General features: G+C 45.3%; 1 protein-coding gene across 3 annotated transcripts; it reads right to left on the bottom strand.

Moving 5' to 3' along the window:
• Positions 1–1,117: 1,117 nt before the first annotated feature.
• LOC307219248 (inositol 1,4,5-triphosphate receptor associated 2-like) lies at positions 1,118–23,381 on the bottom strand. 3 transcript variants are annotated; one of them, XM_079982286.1, is made up of 16 exons: positions 21,890–23,381; positions 20,305–20,413; positions 19,927–19,988; positions 18,437–18,513; positions 17,947–18,043; positions 15,839–15,914; positions 15,420–15,447; positions 12,387–12,527; positions 11,139–11,270; positions 10,198–10,345; positions 8,712–8,761; positions 8,042–8,092; positions 5,564–5,661; positions 5,351–5,455; positions 4,011–4,133; positions 1,118–3,107 (listed from the first exon to the last, which is right to left on the bottom strand). In XM_079982286.1, the coding sequence occupies exons 2-16, from the start codon at positions 20,328–20,330 to the stop codon at positions 2,948–2,950; spliced, it is 1,374 nt and encodes a 457-aa protein (XP_079838412.1). In that variant the 5' UTR covers positions 20,331–20,413; positions 21,890–23,381; the 3' UTR covers positions 1,118–2,947. The 3 variants fall into 3 exon arrangements, with proteins under 3 accessions (XP_079838412.1, XP_079838413.1, XP_079838414.1); XM_079982287.1 differs by lacking the exons at positions 20,305–20,413; positions 21,890–23,381 and adding an exon at positions 20,457–21,735; XM_079982288.1 differs by lacking the exon at positions 21,890–23,381 and having other exon boundaries at positions 17,943–18,043; positions 20,305–21,735.
• Between the last annotated feature and the right edge of the window lie 229 nt (positions 23,382–23,610).

Consider the following 23,610-nt stretch of genomic DNA (forward strand, 5'->3'; position numbering starts at 1 on the left):
CTTGCGGTCCCTTTCCAATTCTGTGATCATCTCTTTTTCTAGTTGGCCATGTTTGGCCCTATAAAAGATTTTGAATCTGTTAACTTTGCTTTTCAAGGGCTGTAGCTCTGGTAAAAGAGGGACGCGGGTGGTGCTGTGGGTTAAACCACAGAGCCTAGGGCTTGCCGATCAGAAGGTCAGCGGTTCGAATCCCTGCGACGGGGTGAGCTCCTGTTGCTCGGTCCCTGCTCCTGCCAACCTAGCAGTTCAAAAGCACGTCAAGTGCAAGTAGATAAATAGGTACCACTCCAGTGGGAAGGTAAACGGCGTTTCCGTGCACTGCTCTTGTTCGCCAGAAGCGGCTTAGTCATGCTGGCCACATGACCCGGAAGCTGTATGCCGGCTCCCTCGGCCAATAAAGCGAGATGAGCGCTGCAACCCGAGTCGGTCATGACTGGACCTAACAGTCAGGGGTCCCTTTACCTTTACCTTTAGCTCTGGTAAAAGCATCTGCTTAGTATGCAGAAGGTCCAAGCTTCTCTCCTGGTAGGCCTGGGGATGTTCCCTGTACGAAAACCCTGGAAAGCTGCTGCCAGTCAGTGTACATAGTACTGAGCTGGTTGGAGGAGTTTCCTAAGAGGCACACAACCTTTGGGCACGGGACTGTTCTGGGTGGAGTAATAATCGTTCCCTCTGTATACAAAACTTGGTGAGCATTGTTGATAGTGTGTGTGTGTGTGTGTGTGTGAGAGAGAGAGAGAGAGAGAGAGAGAGAGAGAGAGAGAGAGAGAGAGAGTCTCTAACAGTCATGCTTTTGAGCCTCCACCACCCACGGTCCCAGATTGCAACTGAAGGAAGGTGTGTTGTGTTTGCGGGAGAGACACATGTCAGTGCTCCTGAAAGGTCATATTGACTCTCTCCCGGCTTTCTTCCTGTCCTCTGCATGCATCCTTTCCTGAGGTAAACAGCACCTGTCACATTAAACAACTTCTTACAGGGTTGCCTTGCATCCTTCTTTCAACTCCCCCCCTCCATCCCATGTTCCTAGATAATAAATCCAGCTTTGTTTTGACTTTCAAACGGGAGCAGGAGGCACTGTGCTTCACAAAAGATGAGCACTTGCTTCACCATCCAATTTTATTGTCTTTTCCTTATTGGCGCAATGGCACTTATTGGGCAGAAGAGAGGCGCCCTCTTCTCCTTTCCTTCTTGCAGACCAGCCATCTACATCCTTACTCAGAAGATCGTCCCACTGAATTCAATGGGGCACACTCCCAAATAATTACGATTAGGATTGTACAGTGGTACCTCGGGTTACATACACTTCAGGTTACATATGCTTCAGGTTACAGACTTCGCTAACCCAGAAATAGTGCTTCAGGTTAAGAACTTTGCTTCAGGATGAAAACAGAAATCGTGCTCTGGCGGCACAGCAGCAGCAGGAGGCCCCATTAGCTAAAGTGGTGCTTCAGGTTAACAACAGTTTCAGGTTAAGAACGGACCTCCGGAACGAATTAAGTACTTAACCCGAGGTACCACTGTAGCAGTGAATGAGGAAGTTAATACCCTTTCTCATAGCAATGCCCTTCAGCTGCACTGAGTGGGCATCGGCACCACCTGCTGGCGGAGAGAAATGCTGCGCCACACATCAACCCATCTGTATGCACTACGACCGTGCAACAGCTGTCACTGTACAACAAATCCTTTTCCGTGTTCACGTCTGGGTACATTCGGGAGCAGAAGTTCAGAGCCCCACTCACAGCAGGAGGAGCAGGAGGGCTCCCCAAACACAACAGGGCCGTTTTATCACACTTTGAAGTAATACACCTCATCTAAGGAGGATCCCCTGGTAAGGTGATCTGGAGGCTAAAATGATCCAAGTCCACTACGGATTCTTTAAAAACGTTTTGTAGCCTTGCAGAGCAATGTTTGCAATGATGTGCTTCTACCATACTGCTGCTGCAATGCAAACAAAACCTGAGGGCAACCTTTTAAACAAAGCGCAGGAAAACTGCTGACGTGCCTTGTTTGCATATAATGGTAAGCCTAACCATGAGCTAAGTGAACAAGCAAGCATGCGAGTGTGCTTTGCTGCTTCCTCCTGCTGCTGCTGCACAACTGACAGAGAAGCCATGGTTTGGAGTAGTGTTTCATGCCAGCGGTAGCAGCAATAAAGAGCTTGTTTTTCCTGGTGGGGGTGGTCAACCTTCTTTCCTCCCGTCACTTAGCAACAGTGATTAAGCGAACAAGCCTCCTGAGCAATGCTGCTGTCTGTTGAGGGCCAAAGTCATGTTTTTTAAAAAGTGAAAATTAAAAATCTGTGGTTCCTGCTGGTACATGCATACCCCCAATACCCCGCTGTCAGCAGCCCTGAGTGAAGCAATTTTCTAACGGTGCACCTGCACAACTTCTCATTCATATTTAGCTATGGCTTGGCTTAGGGTTACTCACATGCCAGGCCATAAATATGAGATTCGATTTCAACTGAGCAGTGCTAAAATGAAGTAGCAAGATACAAAGGTGGTCTGAGCCCTATAGTCCCAAACTGCTCTCTGGTGAACCTCAGTGTGAACAACGCTATACAAACCTAATGTTCTAATATACCTGCCACTTCACAGGGACTCTGAAGGATATTTAACCTCCAAAGATAGAAGAAATGTCTTAGCTGGAGTTCTCTGAAGAGTTGCAAGCATTATCTCTATTAGACAACTGTTAGGCTTGTTGGGCTTATGCTGAGGACACCAATGGAGTAGTAGCAGCTAAAATCACCTCTCGGATTCAGATGAAGTCCCGCCTGGAGACCAGGCTCTTTTCGCACCAGCCAGCCTGTTAGAACCACATCCCAGGCAGTGTTCACTGGTCACACATGAAACAGGGCCTCCTTTCTATTTTTATTTTTCAGAAGTAAACTGTCCAGGATTTTGATGGTGCAAAGTCCTGGCATGGTTATTCTGCTCCTGATGTGACTTTAAGAATCAGAGGTTGTAAATGGGTATTGTTTCTGCAGCTCCAGGATCCTGATCAGAATGAGGCAAGCAACCCCCAGAAAAAACAGCCACAACAAAACCCAATAGTAGGTGGGCATGGAGAACCAGGCTCTGCAAAGCTCCATTTTAGATCCTTTGCACCTGCCAGGGAAAAAAAAGAGAGAAAATAATCACCTGGTGCAGTCAGTCAACTATCAGTCTGATGCCCTGCCATAAGCTAGGCCCAGTAAGCTCCGGCTTCCATTATTTGTAGCCTTCATAAGAATGAGAGTACTTTTAACAACACTAAGGAAACACTAAATTATGTAAAATGTAAAATGTACAAACACAAATTTATACATCCCTCCTGAAACAGCTGAATTCTGCAATCTATACTGAATGTGCACATTTACACACATTTTTGTATTATTTATCAATTCCATGGTCATAAAGGCTAAACATTTTACATTTCTTTTACAAAAATAGTTCCTCACAGAATGCTGAATTCCCAGAAATGAAAATACAGCAGAACAGGCCTGCTAGATCCACCCAAACTAGAATCCTGTTTCCCCACAGTAGCCGATCCAAATACCTCAGTGAAGTCCACAAGCAGCACATGAAGACAGAAGCCCATTCCTGAGATTACTCCCAGCAGCTGGCATTTGGTGGCAATGCTGCTTCTGAATCTTCTCCTCATGACTAGTAGCCACTAATAGACTTTCCCACCTATGAATTTGTCTCACCCCCCCCCTTTTAAACCCACCTAAGAGAGGGGCCATGACCACATCCAGTGGCAACAAATTCCATAAACTAATTTTGTGATGTGAGGAAGAGTATGTCCCTTTGTCTCGCTCCAAATCTCTGGCCAATCTGTTTCAACAGAACACCCTAAATTCAATAGAACACATTTCCTAGCTCTACAATATCCTTTTTCTTTTTTGAGATATGGCAACCAAAACTGTGGATTACAGAAAGTTCTGTTCAGACTGCAAAGAAAACTTCCCATGTGGAGAAGGGCTAGAACAATCCTATGGATGGCAAGCATAGAAAGCATTGTTCACTTACAGAAGCGTCTCTCCCCTCAGTTCCTCACATTCTTCATCTAGTTCCTCAATGCCTGATTCCTCTTTGAGTTCTTCCTCTACAGTCTTACTGATGTTGCTTCTGCACCGAAGTTCTGACTCCCTCCTGAGAAGAAAGACAGTGTGCATCCTGCAGTGGTCAACTAACCCCAGAAAAAGAGGCTCACAGCTCAGCTAGCAATGGAGTACATTTCTAGTAATGCTGGATGAAACTTCAGAGAAATGGAGTCTATCTATCACTCAAGGAGCTTCTTTGGGCTCCCATCTTTGCCACAGCAGATTGACTCAGCCTAAAATATATTTGTCCTCCCAAGGAGGTGATTAAAGAAGACCGAGAGCCATTTTGGAGATGGGCCCTGATACAGAGGTAGACTAACTGGCATGTCCCCTGGCACAAAGAACAGCTTCACTTTACATGGCAATACCCAGGCATACCGGTGTTTCTCTCATCAAATAAAGTGGAGTGTGACTGACAAGTGGCAGCCTCACAGCACCTGTGTACATGTGCTGGGAGCTCCCAGGTGTGTGTATTTTAAAACATGGGCCTGTCTGCTGCAGAAACCAGCAATCCACTTGCAGCAAAATGCCTGCTGCACAGTGCATAGCCAAAACATATTATCTGGGAAACAAACCCTGGGTCTCAGTTCGTAGTTTGATGCCTTCATCACTCAGATGTCTGCTCTCATTTAAAGAGGCCAGATTCTCCCTCCAGGAGGCAGAGATCACACTGCTTTCCCTTCTGTGTAGTGGCTTCTGTCTACAACATGTGAGGCCCTTTTTCATGCGCCTCCTCCACGAAAAGCCCAGAGGGCAGCAACACAAGAATGGGCCTTTTCTGCAGTGGCTTCCTGTTTGTTGCTGCCCTCTGTCTACAACCAGGCATCCTATTGCCTTTTAAATGTGATTGTTGGAGTGGGGGTTATTGGTTTTGTTTTGTGCAGTCATACCTTGGGTTATAGACGCTTCAGGTTGCATTTTTTCAGGTTATGGACCCGCCAAAACCCAGAAGTACCAGAACGGGCTACTTCCAGGTTTTGGGGGTCGCGCATGCGCAGAAGAGCTAAATTGCACTTTGTGCATGTGCAGAAGCGTCAAATCGCAACCTGCACATGCGCAGAGTCGCCACTGCGGGTTGCGAACGCTGTGGGTTGCAAACATGCATCCCGCACGGATCACGTTCGCAATCCGAGCGTCCACTATACTTGTTTTATTACATATTTTGTGTTCACATTTTGCATTTTTATGTTGTGAACCGCCCTGTGATCTTCAGATGAAAAGTGTTACACAAAATTAATAAATAATAATAATAATAATACATCATACTCGATTCTGGTTGTCCCTGCCACGCTCTGCTGGGAGAAGCTGGGAGATGCTGCATGCAGGAGAAAGTAATTGTCAGCAGAGTCTTCCTGGAGACTGTGGGGTTGTCTGTGGGAAGGAAATTATAAGATTACCACACTGGACATGCCAAGGACCAAGCAAGGCTATTCCGCACACTTGAATCAAGCTTTGCCTCTTGCATCAACCCATCCCTACCTGTCTGGGTTCTCCTCCTCCACCTCCTCCTCCTCCACTGCCACTGACTTAATTGCTTCCCCCTCAGAGCTCTGCTCATTTTCAGGGCTGTGAAAGTGCTGCAATAAGAATCAAGGAAGATTGTGATCAAAAGATGAAGAGAGGCTGGGAAGCCTTGAGCGACTTGCATCATCTCTTCTGGGGACTAGAAGGGGGGGGCTCTTTGGAGGAAAGCAACAAAATTCAAACAGAGCAAGCATCAAAAACTGGATCAACAGAATAATGGAGCGTGAGCCATTTGTAACTGCACTATTCTGAGAACTACAGCTTTGATTTGGTAGTACCAAGAGCTTTTCCAGAGCTTAACCCAAGAGCTTAACTTATTTATTTTATTTTTTGGAATTTTTATTTCCTTACATCCCACCATTCCTGCAAGGAGCTCCTGGTGGTGTACATGGTTCTTACACACCCCACACCCCAATTTTACCCTCACAACAACCCTGTGAGGTAGGTTAGACAGAGAGGTTGTGACTGGCCCAAGTTCACCTGTTAAGTTCAGCAGGGATTTGAACACTGGTCTCTTGGTACAAAGCTTACACGGGGATTAAATTATATCCAATATTTATTGAGCATTTGTTCTGATTTGTTTGCAGGGTGGTTATAAAACAATGAGCATCCATCCTGATTTTCTTGCAGGGTGTTTACACATCTTCCTGTTAATTATTTATTCACTCCACACTTTTCAGTTAATTTCCTCATCATGTTCCTAACTGCAAAATTATAACTGGATTTACCACACTAGAGTGAGAGCACTTTAATCCACTTAAATTGTGGAAACTATAATTTCCCAGTTTGCACTTAAAATCCCTCCCACAAAATACTGGCAGTCGGGAGTCTCCTAGCCCTCAAAGCCTGAAAACTTGAGTAACTAAAGGGAATTCCAAATGTGGCATTCTGAATCCCAGGATCTGAGGAGGAGGGTGTGGGGATGACTCATGGCTGCTGATTCCCTGTGGTTAACAGTGCTGCTAGGAATTTGTAGCTCACTAGAAGCCTCAGAGGCTGGCACAAAGCACTTTTGCCAGTGATTGTTAACTTTAATGAAAACAAAAAGCCGCATGAAGCAAAGATTCAGATAAAAGTGAGTCACGTGAATTCACATGGACACTGAAAGCAGACAAAAGCATGATGTGCAGTTACTTCTCTCTCATTTTTGCCAGCCAGTCCCTTTTGTTGACGCTAGTTCCTTTGTGTATAGCAGTTCTGCTTAATCCTGAAGAAGCTAATGTAAAGAAGGTGTGGTGTAGTGGTTAAGAGCGGTAGATTCGTAATCTGGGGAACCGGGTTCGCGTCTCCGCTCCTCCACATGCAGCTGCTGGGTGACCTTGGGCCAGTCACACTTCTTTGAAGTCTCTCAGCCCCACTCACCTCACAGAGTGTTTGTTGTGGGGGAGGAAGGGAAAGGAGAATGTTAGCCGCTTTGAGACTCCTTCGGGTAGTGATAAAGCGGGATATCAAATCCAAACTCTTCCAGTTCAGCTTCACAGCCAGTGGATAAGGAGAATAGGCAAACTTGCAGCAACAGGAGAGAAGGCACCACTCCTGCACAGTGTCCTGTTGCCCCAGGCTTGTTAGTATAGCATATATTGCATCTGGAACAGAACTTGGAATCCTTATAACTAAGTTCGCTTCCAGACTGTCAGCACTTTTGCACTGACCTCTCACCCGTTCAAGTGGATGCCAGCATATGTCTTTCATGGAATAAAAAACACCTTCATAACTCACCCCCGTGAAAGTGGGCACATTGCAATACAGAGCTCTTGTGCTAAAACAAAAACTTTGCAGTAAGAAAAGTGACAGGGAAAAGCACTGGAACTGTGGGATAACTACCACTTGATGGCAGCGCCATATAACTTTCTTGCAGATATTGTGCAAGCAAATCAGGACACATGTTCAATAAACTTGCCCGTCTTGGAGCAACCCAAGGCTGGTCTTGAATGTGGTGCTGTGGAAACAATGTCCAAAAAATGAATGGGATTGACGCATACCAATGTAAAACAACAAATTGATAATAAGAACATATTTACCAGATCATCACTACCAAAAAGTTTTCAGGTCACTTTCAGGCCTAAAGGTGCATGCTGGGAATTGGAACAGACTGGGAATGAACAGATTCATTTCCCATCATGCATTGCAATGGCACTTAGGAATTACACAGCCTTCAATACTGGTAAGCTTTAATAAACATGGCTTAGTAAAAGCTTGCTTTTCCAGCTTCAGGCAATACAAAAATGATCTCAACTTAGATTTGAATAAACTCATGGAGGAACTCCAGAATGTGCCCAGGCGGAATTAGACACATTTGTGCAATGCATAACGGGCAGTTCAGTTGGAATGTGGGACGTCACTGTGTTTTGGTGCATTGCAAACCAGCAAGCAATGAAGATCAGGCATATCCTTCATTGCAAAAAGCTCATCATAGAGGGAGAGCTTCCTTACCATCAGCTGTCTGGGAATAACTGCAATGCTGACTCTACGACGAGCTGATCCCTGGGACATAGAAGAACAATCCTAGTTAGCAGAGCAGTAGTTACAGGGAGGCTTGCGAAGAATGCATATTCCCTGAATGTTCAGCTTTCATTAAAGAGACTTGTGGTATGTTGGGTTATGGAATATACGGGAAAGTCTGCAGGTAATATTATACCCAGTTGCTCAGGCACAAGGAAGCCAATTTTGCTGCATTAAGTCAATGAGTGCAAGGAAACTGAAACAAGCAGCAGGCATTTTAAAACATTTGATTCTGTTACATTTTATGTTATTAACATGTAGTATCATTAAAATAACTAACATATTGGGTCACCTGTACTGAAAGCCTTTTGGTTTTGAATGGATTTCTCCCCCATCCACTGGATGTCCCATTAGCATATACACCCCCCACCAAAAAAAAAATAAAAAAATCTAGCTAGTATGGTTAGGGCAGGTAGACCTCTGCTCAAGAGCTCATTTGTAAAAGGGGCTATTCATGGAACTGAACAATACTTGAAGGGCCAAAGTGACCCATTTGCCTTCTGGCATGATCTCAGGGAAAGCAGCAGCAGCACAGGTCCTGTGCTCCATGAAACATAGGAGGAGATGCACACAGTCCCCCACCTCCACCCTGTCACTTTACCTGCTGGAACATTCGCAATGGAGGATGCTTCAGTCTCTGCTCACTATCGTCTAGGGAGACAAAAACAGGGGAAGGGCTGTAGCTCAGTGGTACGGCACACGCTTTGTCCCAGGTTCCGCCCTTGGGATCTCCAGGTAGGGCTGGGGAAGTCTCCAGTTTGAAACCCTGGAGAGATGCTGCTGGTCAGTGTAGACAACATTGAGGTCAATGGACCAATGGCCTGACTATGGGAAGGCCTCCCATGTTCATAAAGGCAATCACTGCATCTGCCTTGAACTGCTTTATGCTCTAGAGCACACTTGAGCAGAAGGTAGATTGGAATTTAGTAGCAACTTGCAGATAATCTGCAATAACTTGGACAATTTGTGGATAATATGGATAATTTATGATTTCATAATATAATGGAAAATATTTGGAACAACGACGACAAAAAGCCCGTCATAAATTAGACTGCTAAAGTACAGAAAGGGCAACTAGGAAAGTACTTTGTTTGACAGGACTGTGAGGTACTGAAAACAAATTCCTAGGCTCATAATGTACACAAAGGCACCCTGTTCTTTAATTCTAACTACAGTCATAGCTCATGTTATGTCCGCTTCATGTTACATTCTTTTAGGTTATGTCCCATGGCAACCCGGAAGTACCGGAAAGGGTTACTTCCGGGTTTTGCCGCTCGCGCATGTGCAGAAGTGCAAAATGACATCACGTACATGCGCAGAAGCGGCGAATCACAACCCGCACATGCACAGACGCGCCACTGCGGGTTGCGTTCTTTTCATGTTGCGAACGGGCCTCTGGAACGGATCCCGTTCACAACCAGAGGTACCACTGTATATGGCTTTTGCTCCAAGTACTGGTTGGTAGATCTTTTGGGGAGAGGGTCTTAGTCAAAAAAAATAAAGTATATCAGTCAAGTATGAAGTCTTTCCACCCATATTTTCCCTATAGGATAGGAGCACCTGCATGCAGATGGTCTGAGGTGCAATCCTTGGCATCTGCAGGGCGGGCTGGAAGAAACCTTGACCTGAAACCCTGGGGTGTAGAGAATACTGAGCTGGATGGACCAATGGTTTGATTCAGTATAAGGCAGCTTCTTCTGCTGGCAGCTGAACAAAGCTTCAAGGGCTTCACTGGTACATGTGATGCAAGTTGCCAGGGAAGGACTCTGTTGGGGTTATGAGGAGAGTGGAAGCAGTAGCAAAGAGCTGGCTTTGTTTATCTAGAATCACCTCTCATGTATTTGCAGTTCAACTGAACTGATGCACTGCAAAGTGTTGGCTTTTCACCAGTGTGCTGTTATCTATAATCCATTTCAACACCCAAAAAAGCCCCATGCAACTTGCTCCTGAGAACTGACTCCAGCGCCTGGTGTCTTCTTATTCCCGCTAGTGCCCCTTCTGTCCACACACCAGCATTTGTTCACATTATGTTTTCATCTCAAGGCACCGCACAGCCACTCTTTGCACAAAAGCGGGCCCCACCTCACCCCTGTTTTCTGCCAGCTGCCGGTTACGCGAGTTCTGCTGAATGAGCCTCTTCATCTCCTCCAGCTCCGTGTGCTCTCTCAGGTGGTGCCTTTTCAGGTTCTCGACGTGCTGCACCATCACCTCTGCAGCCCGGCTCATGCGGGCCTCCTGTGGGAGAGAGTGCAAGGGGTGGTTTAAAGCAAAGCAGTGGGGCAAGGTAGCTCAGAGACCAAAAGCCAGCACAGTCCTCTTGGGAAGGGGCCTGGAGATATTGCTGCGTGCTTACTTATTTCTGTATGGCAGATTGGCCATGGAGGTACTTCGGGTGAGAGGTGGTGGATTGCCTATAGATTTAATAACCTATAGAGTTAATAGCAGATTAAACTGAGGAATTCCTGGTCCTCCAGAGCACATTCTCTTTGCCATTGTGCTGTATCAGCTCTCGAAAGAAAACAACAAGAGTCCTTTTAATAAAAGAGCTTCAAGATCTCGATACAGTAAGTTGGCGGAGCTCAGGCCCAGAAGCCAAACGCAATCTGGCCCTCAGAATTCTCCACAGGCCAGACTCCCTCCTTGGTCACATCCCTCATGAGCCCTGCTTCCCACTCTCCTTGGGTGTTTTTGCCTGGCTGGAATGTGTCCTTGGACTCTGCAAACACCTCTTACTTGTCTGGATGAAGGGTTGTGGGGGGGGGGTGAAAGTGTTTGCAAAAATTAGCCTGCTGTACAAAGGTAAAATTTATAGCAATTGTTCTGCCCACTTTTGCTGTGGCATGTGGCCCCCAAGAAGGTTGGCTAGAAGGGAAATTGACTCTAGGGCTAAATGGGATTCCTCATGCCTATGGCAAATCTTTAAAACAACTGATAGTGTGAATTTAAGTTCTACACTGGCAAAAAGACACACTTGTAGAAGAGCCCACAGTCATTTGTCTTATGTTCACCACCTAGCCTGGTAATTGACCTGATGGACAGCTCCTAATTTCTCCGCTGCGCCCGTTGCCCGTTCAATTGCTCCTTCTAGGACGGCAAGAGTGCTTTGCAAATGTTCTACCAATTCCTTGTGCCTGGGGTCCAGGCAGGCCTGATCCAGCTTCTGGAGAGATAAAACACAAGATGGAAAATATTGGATTAACTGGACTATCAGCCTAACTCCTAACTGAGGTTCTTCACCAGACCTTGATAAAAAGGCAATCCCAAGCAATGGATCATTACTTACACATTAGACATATTCACCAGCAGTTTAATCAGGTTTGGTTTAGACAATTGCATGGATCCACAGTTCCCATGAGCAGAACTCTGTTTACAGGGTACTCCAGCTGAAGGAAGCAGAGGGAGGTGGTTTTTGCTGATTCCTCCTCTCTGTTGTTGCCCTCCCCCGGAGGAAAAAATGGCTCTGGAGGATTGTGGGACCTCTGAAATAGTGTGGAGAGGTAGCCATGAGGTCTTCAGGGGGAATCCGTCAAAATCACCTCCCACTTCTCCTCCAACAGGACCACATATTCTGTGAATATCTATGATATTCTGTGAACAGCTGGATCAAAATGAAGATAGTTGAAATTAGGCACAATCAAAAATCCATGGGATCAAGTTAATTTATTTAAGTCTCATTTATTTAAATAGAAACTAAGTGCAATTAACTTAGGCTGCTTACCAACAGCTGTCACCCAACCATATTCGGAAATAACTGCAGTTTTCAGATTTCTGCAATTGCACCATGGTGGAATAGTGCAAGCAACATAATTTTAAAATGACACACTAAATGGGGTGCAAAAATGATGGTGAGGGACACCCACTTAAAAATGTTGAGAAAAGAGGTATATGGTGACCATGAGAATCAGTAAAGGGGAGAAGACAGCACCACTCACTGGACTATGTCCTGTGTACTGTATAGATGCAAGACAGCACGACACAAGCAACAAAAAGCACCACATCCCCTAAAGTGCTTATAGCAAACAGTGATCCTGTTTGTACCTTGCAACAGACTAGCAGCCTCATACCTGGCACTGCTTGAGAATTCTAAGAAACCAAAATAATCAGTGCGGCTTTGAAAGGTTCAGCCCACCATCTTGATTCAAAATGGCACCCAACTGCATCAAAACACCAAAATCTCAGGAACCTTCATGCCAAATTTAGTCACAATGTTTTAAGAGGAATGCAGCAAACGAATGGTCCAAATGGCCAAGGGTTCTTGGGACATGGCTTCACTGACCTGCAGCATCGCCCGGCATTCCCCAAGCTCATGCTGAATATTCTCCTCAGCTGTGTTCCTCGCTCGCTCTTCCACCTGCACTCGCCGCCTCAGCGTGAACACGTCACAGCGGAAGGCAAGAGCCAAGTGTGCAAAAGCTGCCTGCCAAGAAAGGGGGCAGGTCAAAACACAGCAAACGACTCTCAGGAACCGGCATTCAAATGCAAGCATAGGTTTAAAAAGAAAAAAAAGGAAAGGAAACTCACCAGCACCATTGCAAAAACAAAAGCATTTTAGGGGAAATGTTTATGGCCTGGTTTGTGAGAAAAGGAAGGCCAGTTCTAGAAATAAGCATCTAATTTTGCTTAAATATTTTAATAATTTTATGCAAATGTATTCCTGAAGTTTTCAGGCTCTTGAAGAGAAGAAGAGTTTGGATTTGATATCCCTGTTTATCACTACCCGAAGGAGTCTCAAAGCGGCTAACATTCTCCTTTCCCTTCCTCCCCCACAACAAACACTCTGTGAGGTGAGTGGGGCTGAGCGACTTCAGAGAAGGGTGACTGTGGAGAAGCAGAGACGCGAACCTGGTTCACCAGATTACGAGACTACCGCTCTTAACCACTACACCACACTGGCTCAGTTTCACCTCAGTTTCACCTCAACAGCCAGTCGGGGGGGGGGGGAAGAAGGGCAAATCAGGTTGCCAGTTGTGTATACATCTCTGTGTGAGAGTTAAACTGATAAGAAGCACTTCAAGGCTGTGCCTGAAGACTGGTCAGTCAACTTCGGTTGTTTCTAGTCTAATGTCTACACATTCAGGCTGGGCACTGGGTGGAGATAGTAAGACTTTGGGAGGCCCATTGTTATTGGCGTCATCATGACCATCAAGCAGGTGCCTGTGGAGTCTTGTGAATCCATCTTCCAGGCACATCTCAAAGTCCTAATTGTTCAAGACACGCCCTGATAGCTGAAGAAAGTATTGCACCCTCCCAGCAATAATAATTAGTGATTTAACTATTGGGAAAATGTGACTTGACTATATATTGGGAACAGTGCATTTTCCCATGCTATACTGTCTAGCAAGGCCCTTGGAATGTGCTGCAAATGGATTGGGAATGATCAGCAGTTATGAATGTAGAGATTTACCAACTGTGTGCAATGAGCTGCTGATCAACTTAACACTTGCTCTATGGACAACTTTGGATGAGTGCGGGATGTTCCCCGCCAAGGGCAGCAGGTGGTTAGTCAGAGCATCAGCCATACTGGAAACATTGTGCATTATATAATATTTGTATACCACTTAATACTGAAATCAGTCTCTATGTGATTTACAAAACAATAAATATGACATATATAACAAACAATGAAACGGCAAAACTGCAATGCAATGCAATAAAACAATAAAATCACTAATGACATTTAAAAATATCTTTAGAGTCAGGGATCCCTTCCGTCTCCAGCTTGCCTCTCACCAAGGCACACCCTGACTTGCAAAATACTACATGTGAGACTCAAATTCTACCTGACATCTGCACAAATCACAAATGCCTATTACTCATTCAGTATCACTTGTCCCATTTTGCTCCCACCAATACACACAAACACATCATCCACCCAATCACTCGAATGTCACCCATTCAGTCACCAACCGCTAACACCAGTCACTCCTTCCACTCAACAAAAATGAACAGGAAAAACCAAGAAGACAATGAAGCCATTCATGGACAGAACAATGTAAATAACAATACAAACAGCCACCCATCAGTCACACAGATGGACTGTTCCTCCAAGCAATCTGGCTCTCAACCAGCTTGCTGTGCTCCACCAAGACTCTCACACAAGGATGGGTGGAACTGCACACACACCCTCACCTACCAGCAGATTTGTTATTGTTGTGGTTTTATTATATATTACAGTGGTGCCTCGCAAGACGAAAATAATCCGTTCCGCGAGTCTCTTCATCTAGCGGTTTTTTCGTCTTGCGAAGCATCCCTATTAGCGGATTAGCGGCTTAGCGCTATTAGCGGCTTAGCGGCTTAGAAAAAGGGGGGGAGGGAAAAAACTCGCAAGACTCGCAAGACGTTTTCATCTTGTGAAGCAAGCCCATAGGGAAATTCGTCTTGCGAAGCGCCTCGAAAAACGGAAAACCCTTTCGTCTAGCGGGTTTTTCGTCTTGCGAGGCATTCGTCTTGCGGGGAACCACTGTAGCTTGATTTTTTTAAAATGTAAACATACAACAAAAAACAATTCAAGATCTAACTATCAAAATTACTCTGAATCTCCTGACTTCTCCCCATCTCTTCCATGGGTCCTGATGGTAATATTTACAACTGCATATCAACACTTATCCAAATTTTTATCCTTCCAAATTATCCATACTTTCCATTACTTTACAAGGGTGTTTAAAATCCTCCTTATGTTTTAACCTGCTAACAATGGTCTCGTAAATAAATTATGAACTTTCCCCATTCTTTTTTAAAGTTCTTGTCTTCTTGATTTCTGAGCTTCCCATTTTTTCCCATTTTGGCATAGTCCATCAACTTGGTTCCGACAGATTTCTCTGTTCATTCCAGAATTGTTAAGAAGGTAAATGAAATTATTTCAAAATTAGAAGGCTGCTGACCAACGTAGACAAATTTGTTGTGTATAGTTTAGCTATTTAAAACAGTGTAAATTGCCAAGGGAATTTTGAAAGCTAAATTATTTGGGTAAACTTTAAGTTTTGACAATTTGCAGTTCATGGATGTTTTATCTCATGCTCGGATTGTCTTGTTTGTTTGTTTTGCAATTTAATATTGTTATGGCCACGGGCTACGAACAATAACAACCTGATTGACTGAATAGTCAGAGCATCACAGGAGCCAGGGCCACTGCCTAACTACCAGCTGGAAAGCAAGGCCCCAAAATTAACTGCGAGACTGAAGCTGGTTGCTATGATCATTTGCTGTTCTGACGATGGTCTCGCTAAGCCTCAGAATATTTCATTCAAAGTGGCACACAAAAGTGATACTAGACATCGAAGCCAAGTGGAGACAACAGCACTCAACTCACCTCCACATCCTGCTCTGTCAAAGCTACCCTGCGAAGGAAGAGAAAGCAGAGCCATAAGAGATTTCATGACATCCACACACAACATGTTGCATTCTTGATCCTCTTATCTGCAAAAACTCTGAGCAAAGAGATCTAGATGGGAATACCGGTACTTCTGTTCAAGAAGAAGGGCAAAGGGATTGCAGTGCCAATATTAGCCCAAGGTATACAAGGGAACCGGTCGGGAAATAATATGGTAAGATTCCCCATGGCTTCACAATGTCCTGCGACACTGTCTACGTGGGTCGACATGATCCCAAATGCAGCAGTTTGCTTCCGTCTGACTGCAAGATCATTTTCATGCTGCCTTCTTGGAACAGGTGCCATGCTTCATACAGCCCTCCCTGCTCACAAGAAACAGATACGTGGAAGGTTCCTACCTATGCAGGCCCAGCCTTTGCAGCACAGAAAGTTCCATCGCGGAGGTAGTCAGCGCATCTTCAGAGGGATCTGGGTCTAGGTAAAGAAAGACCAGCCTTGAAACAGAGCCAAACCAGAGCCAGACAAGGAAAATCAAGCACTATGGGAGCTCCATGACATCATTCTTTATCTGAGTAGAAAACACCAAGCTATGGCAAGCTAATAATTGGAGCATGGGTAGGCAAACTAAGGCCTGGGGGCCGGATCCGACCCAATCGCCTTCTTAATCCGGCCCGTGGATGGTCCAGGAATCAGCACGTTTTTCCATGAGTAGAATGTGTCCTTTTATTTAAAATGCATCTCTGGGTGTTTTGTGAGGCATAGCAATTCATTCATTATTATTTTTCCAAAATATAGTCTGGCCCCCCACAAGGTCTGAGGGACAGTGGACCGGCCCCCTATTGAAAATGTTTTCTGACCCCTGAGTTGGAGGTTAGTCAAAAGCACTTGATTTACAGGTCACCCACACACTAGATTTATAAGATACGAGCTACTGCCAGGCCTTTATAGTCAAGATCTTTCTAGCCTAGATCAAGACCAGTTGCAATGTAGACTTTTCCCACTCAGGATAGAGGCAAACCATCCATCTGTTGCTCTTCAGCCATGAAACAAGCAAACAGAATGACATAGCTAAAATAAAGCAGGAAATAAAACAGTGGGGAACTAGGACCCAGGAGACCAGGGTTCAAATCCCCGATTAGCTATGGAGTTCCCTGGGCTAACTTGCGCCAATCATTGCCTCTCATAGTCTAGCCTACCATACAGGATTTTTGTGACAAGGAAATTAGGAGGGAGAGCAGCAAGTACACTTTTTAAAAAATGATGCAGTTTCAAAATACAGATTATCGCTCAGTTTTAAACAAAAAATAAGGGAGGAATATAGGGGAAATGATGGAAAGGGCCATCTGAACCTGGAAGTCAAGCAAAATATGCTAACTTTTGCAAAACAGTGTACATTGTCTCATAACCCTGGATTCAACGCAAACAAAGGTAGGCTCTAGCTGTTTACAGCCTGTCACTTTCAGCAGGAAGGAAGTTTAAGAAGGCGAGCAGCTGAGGGTGAAGAAAGACAAGGGAGGGAGGAACAGTTTCACCAGGGCAGCTAGGAAGGGCAAGACAAGACCTGTGCGGAAGACACTAAGGGGAGTTCCTGGTGACCTACACCGGAAGAAACGCTCCTCCATTTAATCTCCTTGGGGCTTAGAAAGGAATGTGTTGATCTTTTAGGATGGAGACAGAAACAGAACTGAGAGGCAGTGTGGCATAGTGGTTACAGTGTCCGACTAGGACCCGGGAGACCCTTGTCCTACTTGGCCATGAAGCTCAGTGGGTGATCTTGGGCCAGTCACAGTCTCTCAGCCTGACCTACCTCACAGGGTTGTTGTGATGATAAAATGGAGGGGGCGGGGAGAACTACGTATGCCACCTTGAGCTCTCTGGAGGAAAAGCGGTACATAAATGTAATAAATAAATAAATCAAGTAGAAACAAAAGGAGAGAAAGAGAGAAGAAAAGGGAGAAGCAAAACAGGAAAGAAGATAAAGTCCCTGCCAGAGAAAAATGGTAAATTAAATTGTTGGATTATGCAGAAATGGCAAAATTGACTGGAAGCTCAGGAACCAAGAAGACCAAAACTTTAATAAGGAATGGGAAAAAAATTATCTTGGGAACCACTGTAAACAGATGAAAACATTAGCAGGATTGCAATAACACTTGTAATGTAACCGGGTACTATGGAGATAATGGAGTTATTAAAAAATAGGGATTACTGAAAAAGATGAGGTAGAAAAAAAATTAACAACTGAACCCATGGAGAGGAAGGTGGGAAGTCCAGAAATTCAGAGGAATTTTTAAACTATGGATGTGTATTATATTTTTATAATTGTAAAATCAAATAAAAATTATTTTGGAAAGAAGGAGAAGCAAAACAAAAGAGAGTGAATGGCAGAAAAGGAAGTGGATGGGAGAGTCTAGAAAATGTAAATAAATAACATTAAAAGAAGTGAAGGGGACCCTCCCAGAGGAGAAGGGCAAATGAGGAAAGCCATGGCAAAGTCTCACTCACCAACCTTCATCACTCTCACCACTATCTTCAAAGTGCACCGTTGGTTCCCCGCCCCTCGTGCTCTCCTTGAGTGCCTGTTCTTGGAGTTTCCTAGCACAACGCTGCAAAGGGAAAAGAGCAGCAGACAGGTGTAGAGGAGGACACACAGCCCTGCGGTGATGGACTAGGCTCTCCTAGAAGGGGAAGGAGTGACACAGGTAGGAACCCCAGTGATGCTAAGCTCACACAGTAGGGAGGAGCAGAGGCGGAAGAAAATGTCTCCTTCCATGTAGAGCACGCTGGAACATCCTTTTAGGGGAAAGACTTGCTAGGGTGGAACAAGGCAGGTTCCAGCTGGTAAATGGATTATGAGAAGGGGGACCCCACCCCCATGGTGCTATGTATGAAACTAAGCAGTTCTGGAGCTGATCAGCACCTAAGATGGACACTACTTGGGAACTTCCTGTTAAGAATAAGTCAACTAAAAGTAAAGTGGTCCCCTTAGTGCTGCTCACCTTGTTTGTGCTATCAGAGCTATGCCTTCTCTCATCCATCACCCTTTCTGATTCACCTTCTGAACTGGCCATTGTTCCTAGAGAATGGAGGGCAAAAGGTCAGACTTGTACTCATCTCAGCTTCTAATGTGCTGGGTCAGCGAAGTCAGCATGGAATATTTCCCAGTCAACTCCAAACCAGAAGCTAGCAACAGAATCAGAGGCATCAACGTACACCTCCTTGTCCCTTGAACAACAAGGGTGGAACAAGATAGCTAGCGGCTCCCAAGGACACTATACCTTTAAAGCACATTCAAAATACCGCCCCACTCCCCAAATTCTGGCCACTGTGGTTTGTTAAGGGTTGCTGGGAATTGTGACTCTGTGAGGGGTAAATTACAGTGCTCAGAGTTCTTTTCAGGAAAGAAAGCGCTTCAAATGTGGTTGAAAAGTATAGTGTGTACACAGTCTCAGGAAGGAAGGAAGGAAGGAAGGAAGGAAGGAAGGAAGGAAGGAAGGAAGGAAGGAAGGACCATGCCTGTTTAATGTCAATGCACACTAGACATGTGATCCAAAATCTAAGACCAGGGAGTGGTGGCTCCATTGTAGTTGGGATGGGAGAAAGAGAACAGAAACTGGGGCCTAGAATCATAGAATTACTGAATTGGAAGCCTACCCCCAAGGGTCATCTGGTCCAACCCCCCGCAATGCAGGAACCTCAACTAAAGCATCCATGACAGATAGCCATCCAACCACTGCTTAAAAGCCTCCAAGGAAGGACAGTCCTCCACTTTCCAAGGGAGTCTGTTCCACAGTCAAACAGCTCTTGCTATCATATGTTTTGTAAGAATCTCTTTTCATGTAACTTGAAGCCATTGGTTCTGGAGCAGGAGAAAACAAGCTTGCTCCATCTTCCATGTGAAAGCCCTTTTAGATATTCGAAGATGGCTATCATATCTCGTCTCAGTCTCTTTTCCAGGCTAAACATACCCAGCTCCTTCAACCGTTCCTCATAAGGCTTGGTTTCCAGACCCTTGATCATCTTGGTTGCCCCTCTCTGCACACATTCCAGCTTATCAATATCCTCCTTACATTGTGGCACCCAGAGCTGGATGCTGTTCTGTGAGAGTGAGTTTGCATAGTCTTCTCACCTGGTCAATAGGAGCCTGAGGTGCTCATGGAGCACTGAACCAGTACCTGACGTCAGAGATGCTGTTCAAAGGCAAGCCACTAAACCTTGCAAGAAGAAAGCATTTCTTTGCAGGTAGTCTGTGCAAGAGGTCAGCTGTCAGAGGGCTGCCTCCTAGAAGGGCAGCTAACCCCACCATCCTGTAGGGTTGTGAGCCTTTAAATCAGCTGCTCAGCAATGAAGACCCTGGCAACTTCCAGGATTTAGAGCAGTGCTTACAAACCACATCAGGCATTGTGAAAGAGAGAGGGAGAGAGAGAGCCTCCTCCTACCCAGGGAAATTGATTCCTCCTTCCATCCCAGGCTTTCTCTGTTTCCTTACCTGAATCCAAAGATAGCCTACTTCCATCCAGCTCTGCCCGATGCTGCATCAGCGGTTCTTTGCTGAAAGATAAACAGGCTGGATTAACGACCACAGAGCCTCACCAGCATGGAGAGGAAGGTGCAGTCCAAGCAGGCAAGTAACTCTTCCCTCTGCCCACCCCGCCACAGGCTTTCAAGATCCTATGAGTTTTGCTACTCCAGAAGGGAGACCCTGGGAGCAATTGCCAGTAATGTGTCAAAGTTTCATGGTGCTGGGTCACCTTCTGCAGTGTGATCTGGCTTGATGTGCTGCAGGCACAGCTTCCCAACAATCCCACTCCCTTCTGAGCATCCCCTACTCCACGGATCCTGGCTGGCATGGACTCAGCATCTTTACCTCTGCAGCACCGCTCCACTCGCCATCCTGGACCAGGTGGCTGGCAGCCAAGACTGCAGAGTCCTTGTTGTGACCTCTCCCTCCCTGGTAAACTGGACAAAGAAGCTCCCTGTAAAGGCATTTTCAGGAAAAAAAAGCTATGAGTCACAAACCTCTGGCAAAGGTTTTGTGTTCATCACATTTCAACTACATTGACAAATGGGCCTTGCAGTCTCCAGGCTGCTACTGTTAAGTAACTATCTGCTGTAATCCAGGAGGTATGGAAATTTGTTCCAGGATGGAGAAAGCAGGCCATCTGCTGGGGAGGCTTAATATTTCAGTCTCAAGTACATCCGAAGAACGCTCACTCCAGGAGTTGTTCTAAATAAAAGCCATTGTTTTCTTTTCTGGTCTCATGGACAGGCAGCAAATCTGTAATTGTGCAAGTCCCACCCACCCAACAACAACAAAATACTGCAAAGCAGGTGGAAAACAAACAGTTTAGTTGGGTGCATTAACATGTAGTTTTGCAGTAAACCGGAGAAGTGAGGAAACACATTAGAAGAGACAAGGAAGTACACAGAAAGACAAGTCGTGACCATGAAAAGCAGGTGTATATGATTGCTATACTCTTCCAAGTGGTGGAATGTAAATTGATCAAATATTAGATCTAGTAGCACCTGTACACTGATGGTCGCATGTATTCAGTGTAGCAGACACTGAAGACTAGCTGTCAGGTAAATCAAATTCAGTTCAGCACTGGTGTGCAGACAAGCTTTGAGGGTTTCTACACGCAAAATTGCTATCACGTGGAAGGCTGCTTTAAGCTGCTCACCATAATAGCTGCTGCACGCACACACTTTGGGAGGTTTGCAAATGTGAGAGAAACATTGCAACAGCCTATAAGCTCTGAGGGTTTTGTGAAAAGTCTGGCCTTACAGATAAACGCAGAAGACACGTGAAAGAATGCCTAGGTAAAAAAGACAGAGACTGGAAGATGAAAAATGGAATGTCCAATAGAGATGGTCAATAAGTACATATCACAGTTGAGAGGCAACAAGGCTGCAAGTGGAAGTTTTATCTTGGTTCGTAAAGGAGGATTCCACCCTCACAGGTTCATTGTTATTCTCATTTCACACTTCCTTAAAACTGCATATTTTAATAGCTCATAAAATACAAGGGAATAGAGCCAAATAGCATCTTAATCCTCTCCCTGCCCCCAGACCGTAGAGATAATAAAGTGAATGTACAATCAGAGCTGTACCGATGACATATACAGTCAAAAACGTACCCCCCCCCCAAGATGTACTACTAATATGTAATGGAAACCAGCAGGGCTGAATGCCTAGACAGAGCGGGGTTTCATAAAAGCCTCTCTCAGCCATGCATTCACCAACAGAGCAGCCATATAAGAGCAATTACGCACTGCAACTAATCCACTATATAAACACACTCATGAAATATACATGCCTCAGCGTTTTGTGAAATATTTTTTGGTTGGAGCCAGTCTCCGGGGTCACTACAAACAGTTTTGACTCTTTTCGAGACTACTGTTCTAACAACAATTCTATGTGTGCAAAGAGGGAGAGCTGTTGCCTCATCTCACCTTGGGGCCCTTCTTCCTTCTGGAGATCACAAGTTGGCTTTAAAGCAGCAGCTGTCAGGAAGGTGAGAGAGGGAGAAAGCGATGGATGGGGTTTCACGGCCGCTGCTGTTGCACCAGCGCCTTCACCGCCATGCCCAGTGGGACATTCTTCTCCCCTGAGAGCACCTGCCTATGATGGATCTCTTCTCACAGCCTCTTTATCATCCCTGCAAAACACAGGTGCTATTGGGAGCTCCCACTCCGAAGCTTTTCCCACAGAAAGCAACTCTAATCCAGGCCAAGGGCACAGAGCCGGGAGTCCAGGACCAAAGCAGTAAGCAGGAAGGGATTGCTTGACTTAACGCTTTTAGCTCTTTTCCATCTAAGAATCCTTAGCCACATCAAACATTAAAGCTTCCAAACTCATAAGACAATAGAGAAGGGATAAGTAGGAAGTCAGATATTTGTCATTTCCACCATCAGATTGTTTGCTTCAAAACAGGTATCTCCCTGTATACTAGTAAACATGTTCAATGTGTCGGCTCCCCACCTCTAAATCAGATGGACACAGGCTGCATTGATATTGTTATTCTCCACAAACTTAACAGGTGCTTTTTTTCTTTTGCAAAACTGGCTGGATTTGGCCTTGGGAATCTACTCTTAAGGGCTACATGCTGAGACTTCAGGAGACCTGGGAGCAGAGGCTTATTATTTACAATAATTCGACTGCATGGTCCCCAATGTGTTGTACAACTTAAAGCAATACTACATAGGATAAACACAATAATTAAAATGAGAGAGGTATGTAAACCATTAGAGCACATAAGAAATAGGAGGAAAATAAAGCATGAGAGCAGGGCAACATATATTTGACATCCAGCCCTGGTTTAGAGGGTAAAAGATGTCAAGATATCCAAGTTAGACAAAAGTTATCCTTGGAAATTCATTCTTCTCATTTCCACAACTATAACACAGAGAGATCTGTTTCCCCCACCCTCACTCAGTGATGTTGGAGTCCAACTCCCATCAGCCTCAGTCAACATGGCAATGGTCAGGGATGATGGGAACTGAATTCCAGCAACATCTGGAGCATCACAGGTTCTCCCCAACCCTGATCCACTCCATTGTTTTTCTTGTTTAGGAATTTCTCTTCATCCAGACAGCTGGATGTGTCTGGGCTCACTCAGCTGGCCTCCTAGGTCACATCCAGGCATCCAGGTCTTCTAGTGTCTGAAAGCAGCCACACTGTCTGGGGAATGACAGCTTTGGTCAAAACATCCAGAGGGCACCAGGCTGGGCAAGGATATTTTCATTAATACTGCATCATACCCTTTCGACAGAGTAATGCTTTTTTTCAATTTCTTCTCTCCCACATCTCATTTCAAAGCTCACTTAAGCACATGCTCTACTGTTAAATTAAGGGATCTGGGACACTGACAGATTGAGTGTGTGCAGCCCTGCCATGAAATGGCCACAAGCGCTCTCTGACCCTTTCCCCCTTTGTGCTCGTTCCCCCGCCCGTGCAGCAAATATATAAGGACAACGGACCTACCTGGACACAGGGATGTAAGGACTGTCAAGTGCTGAGCCGCAAAGTCTGAGCATGAGCACCAAAGGAAATCCCTTTGAAGAGGGTGCTCCTCCTACGTTGATGAATGCAGTGCAAGAGCCTAAGCTGGACAGAGACAGGGACAGTCTGCCCCTAAACAAAAGCGCCCGCTAAGGAAGACCAGGCTCCAGTG

The sequence above is a fragment of the Podarcis cretensis genome (assembly GCF_951804945.1).
Source record: "Podarcis cretensis genome assembly, chromosome: 6".
Classification (NCBI taxonomy): Eukaryota; Metazoa; Chordata; class Lepidosauria; order Squamata; family Lacertidae; genus Podarcis; species Podarcis cretensis.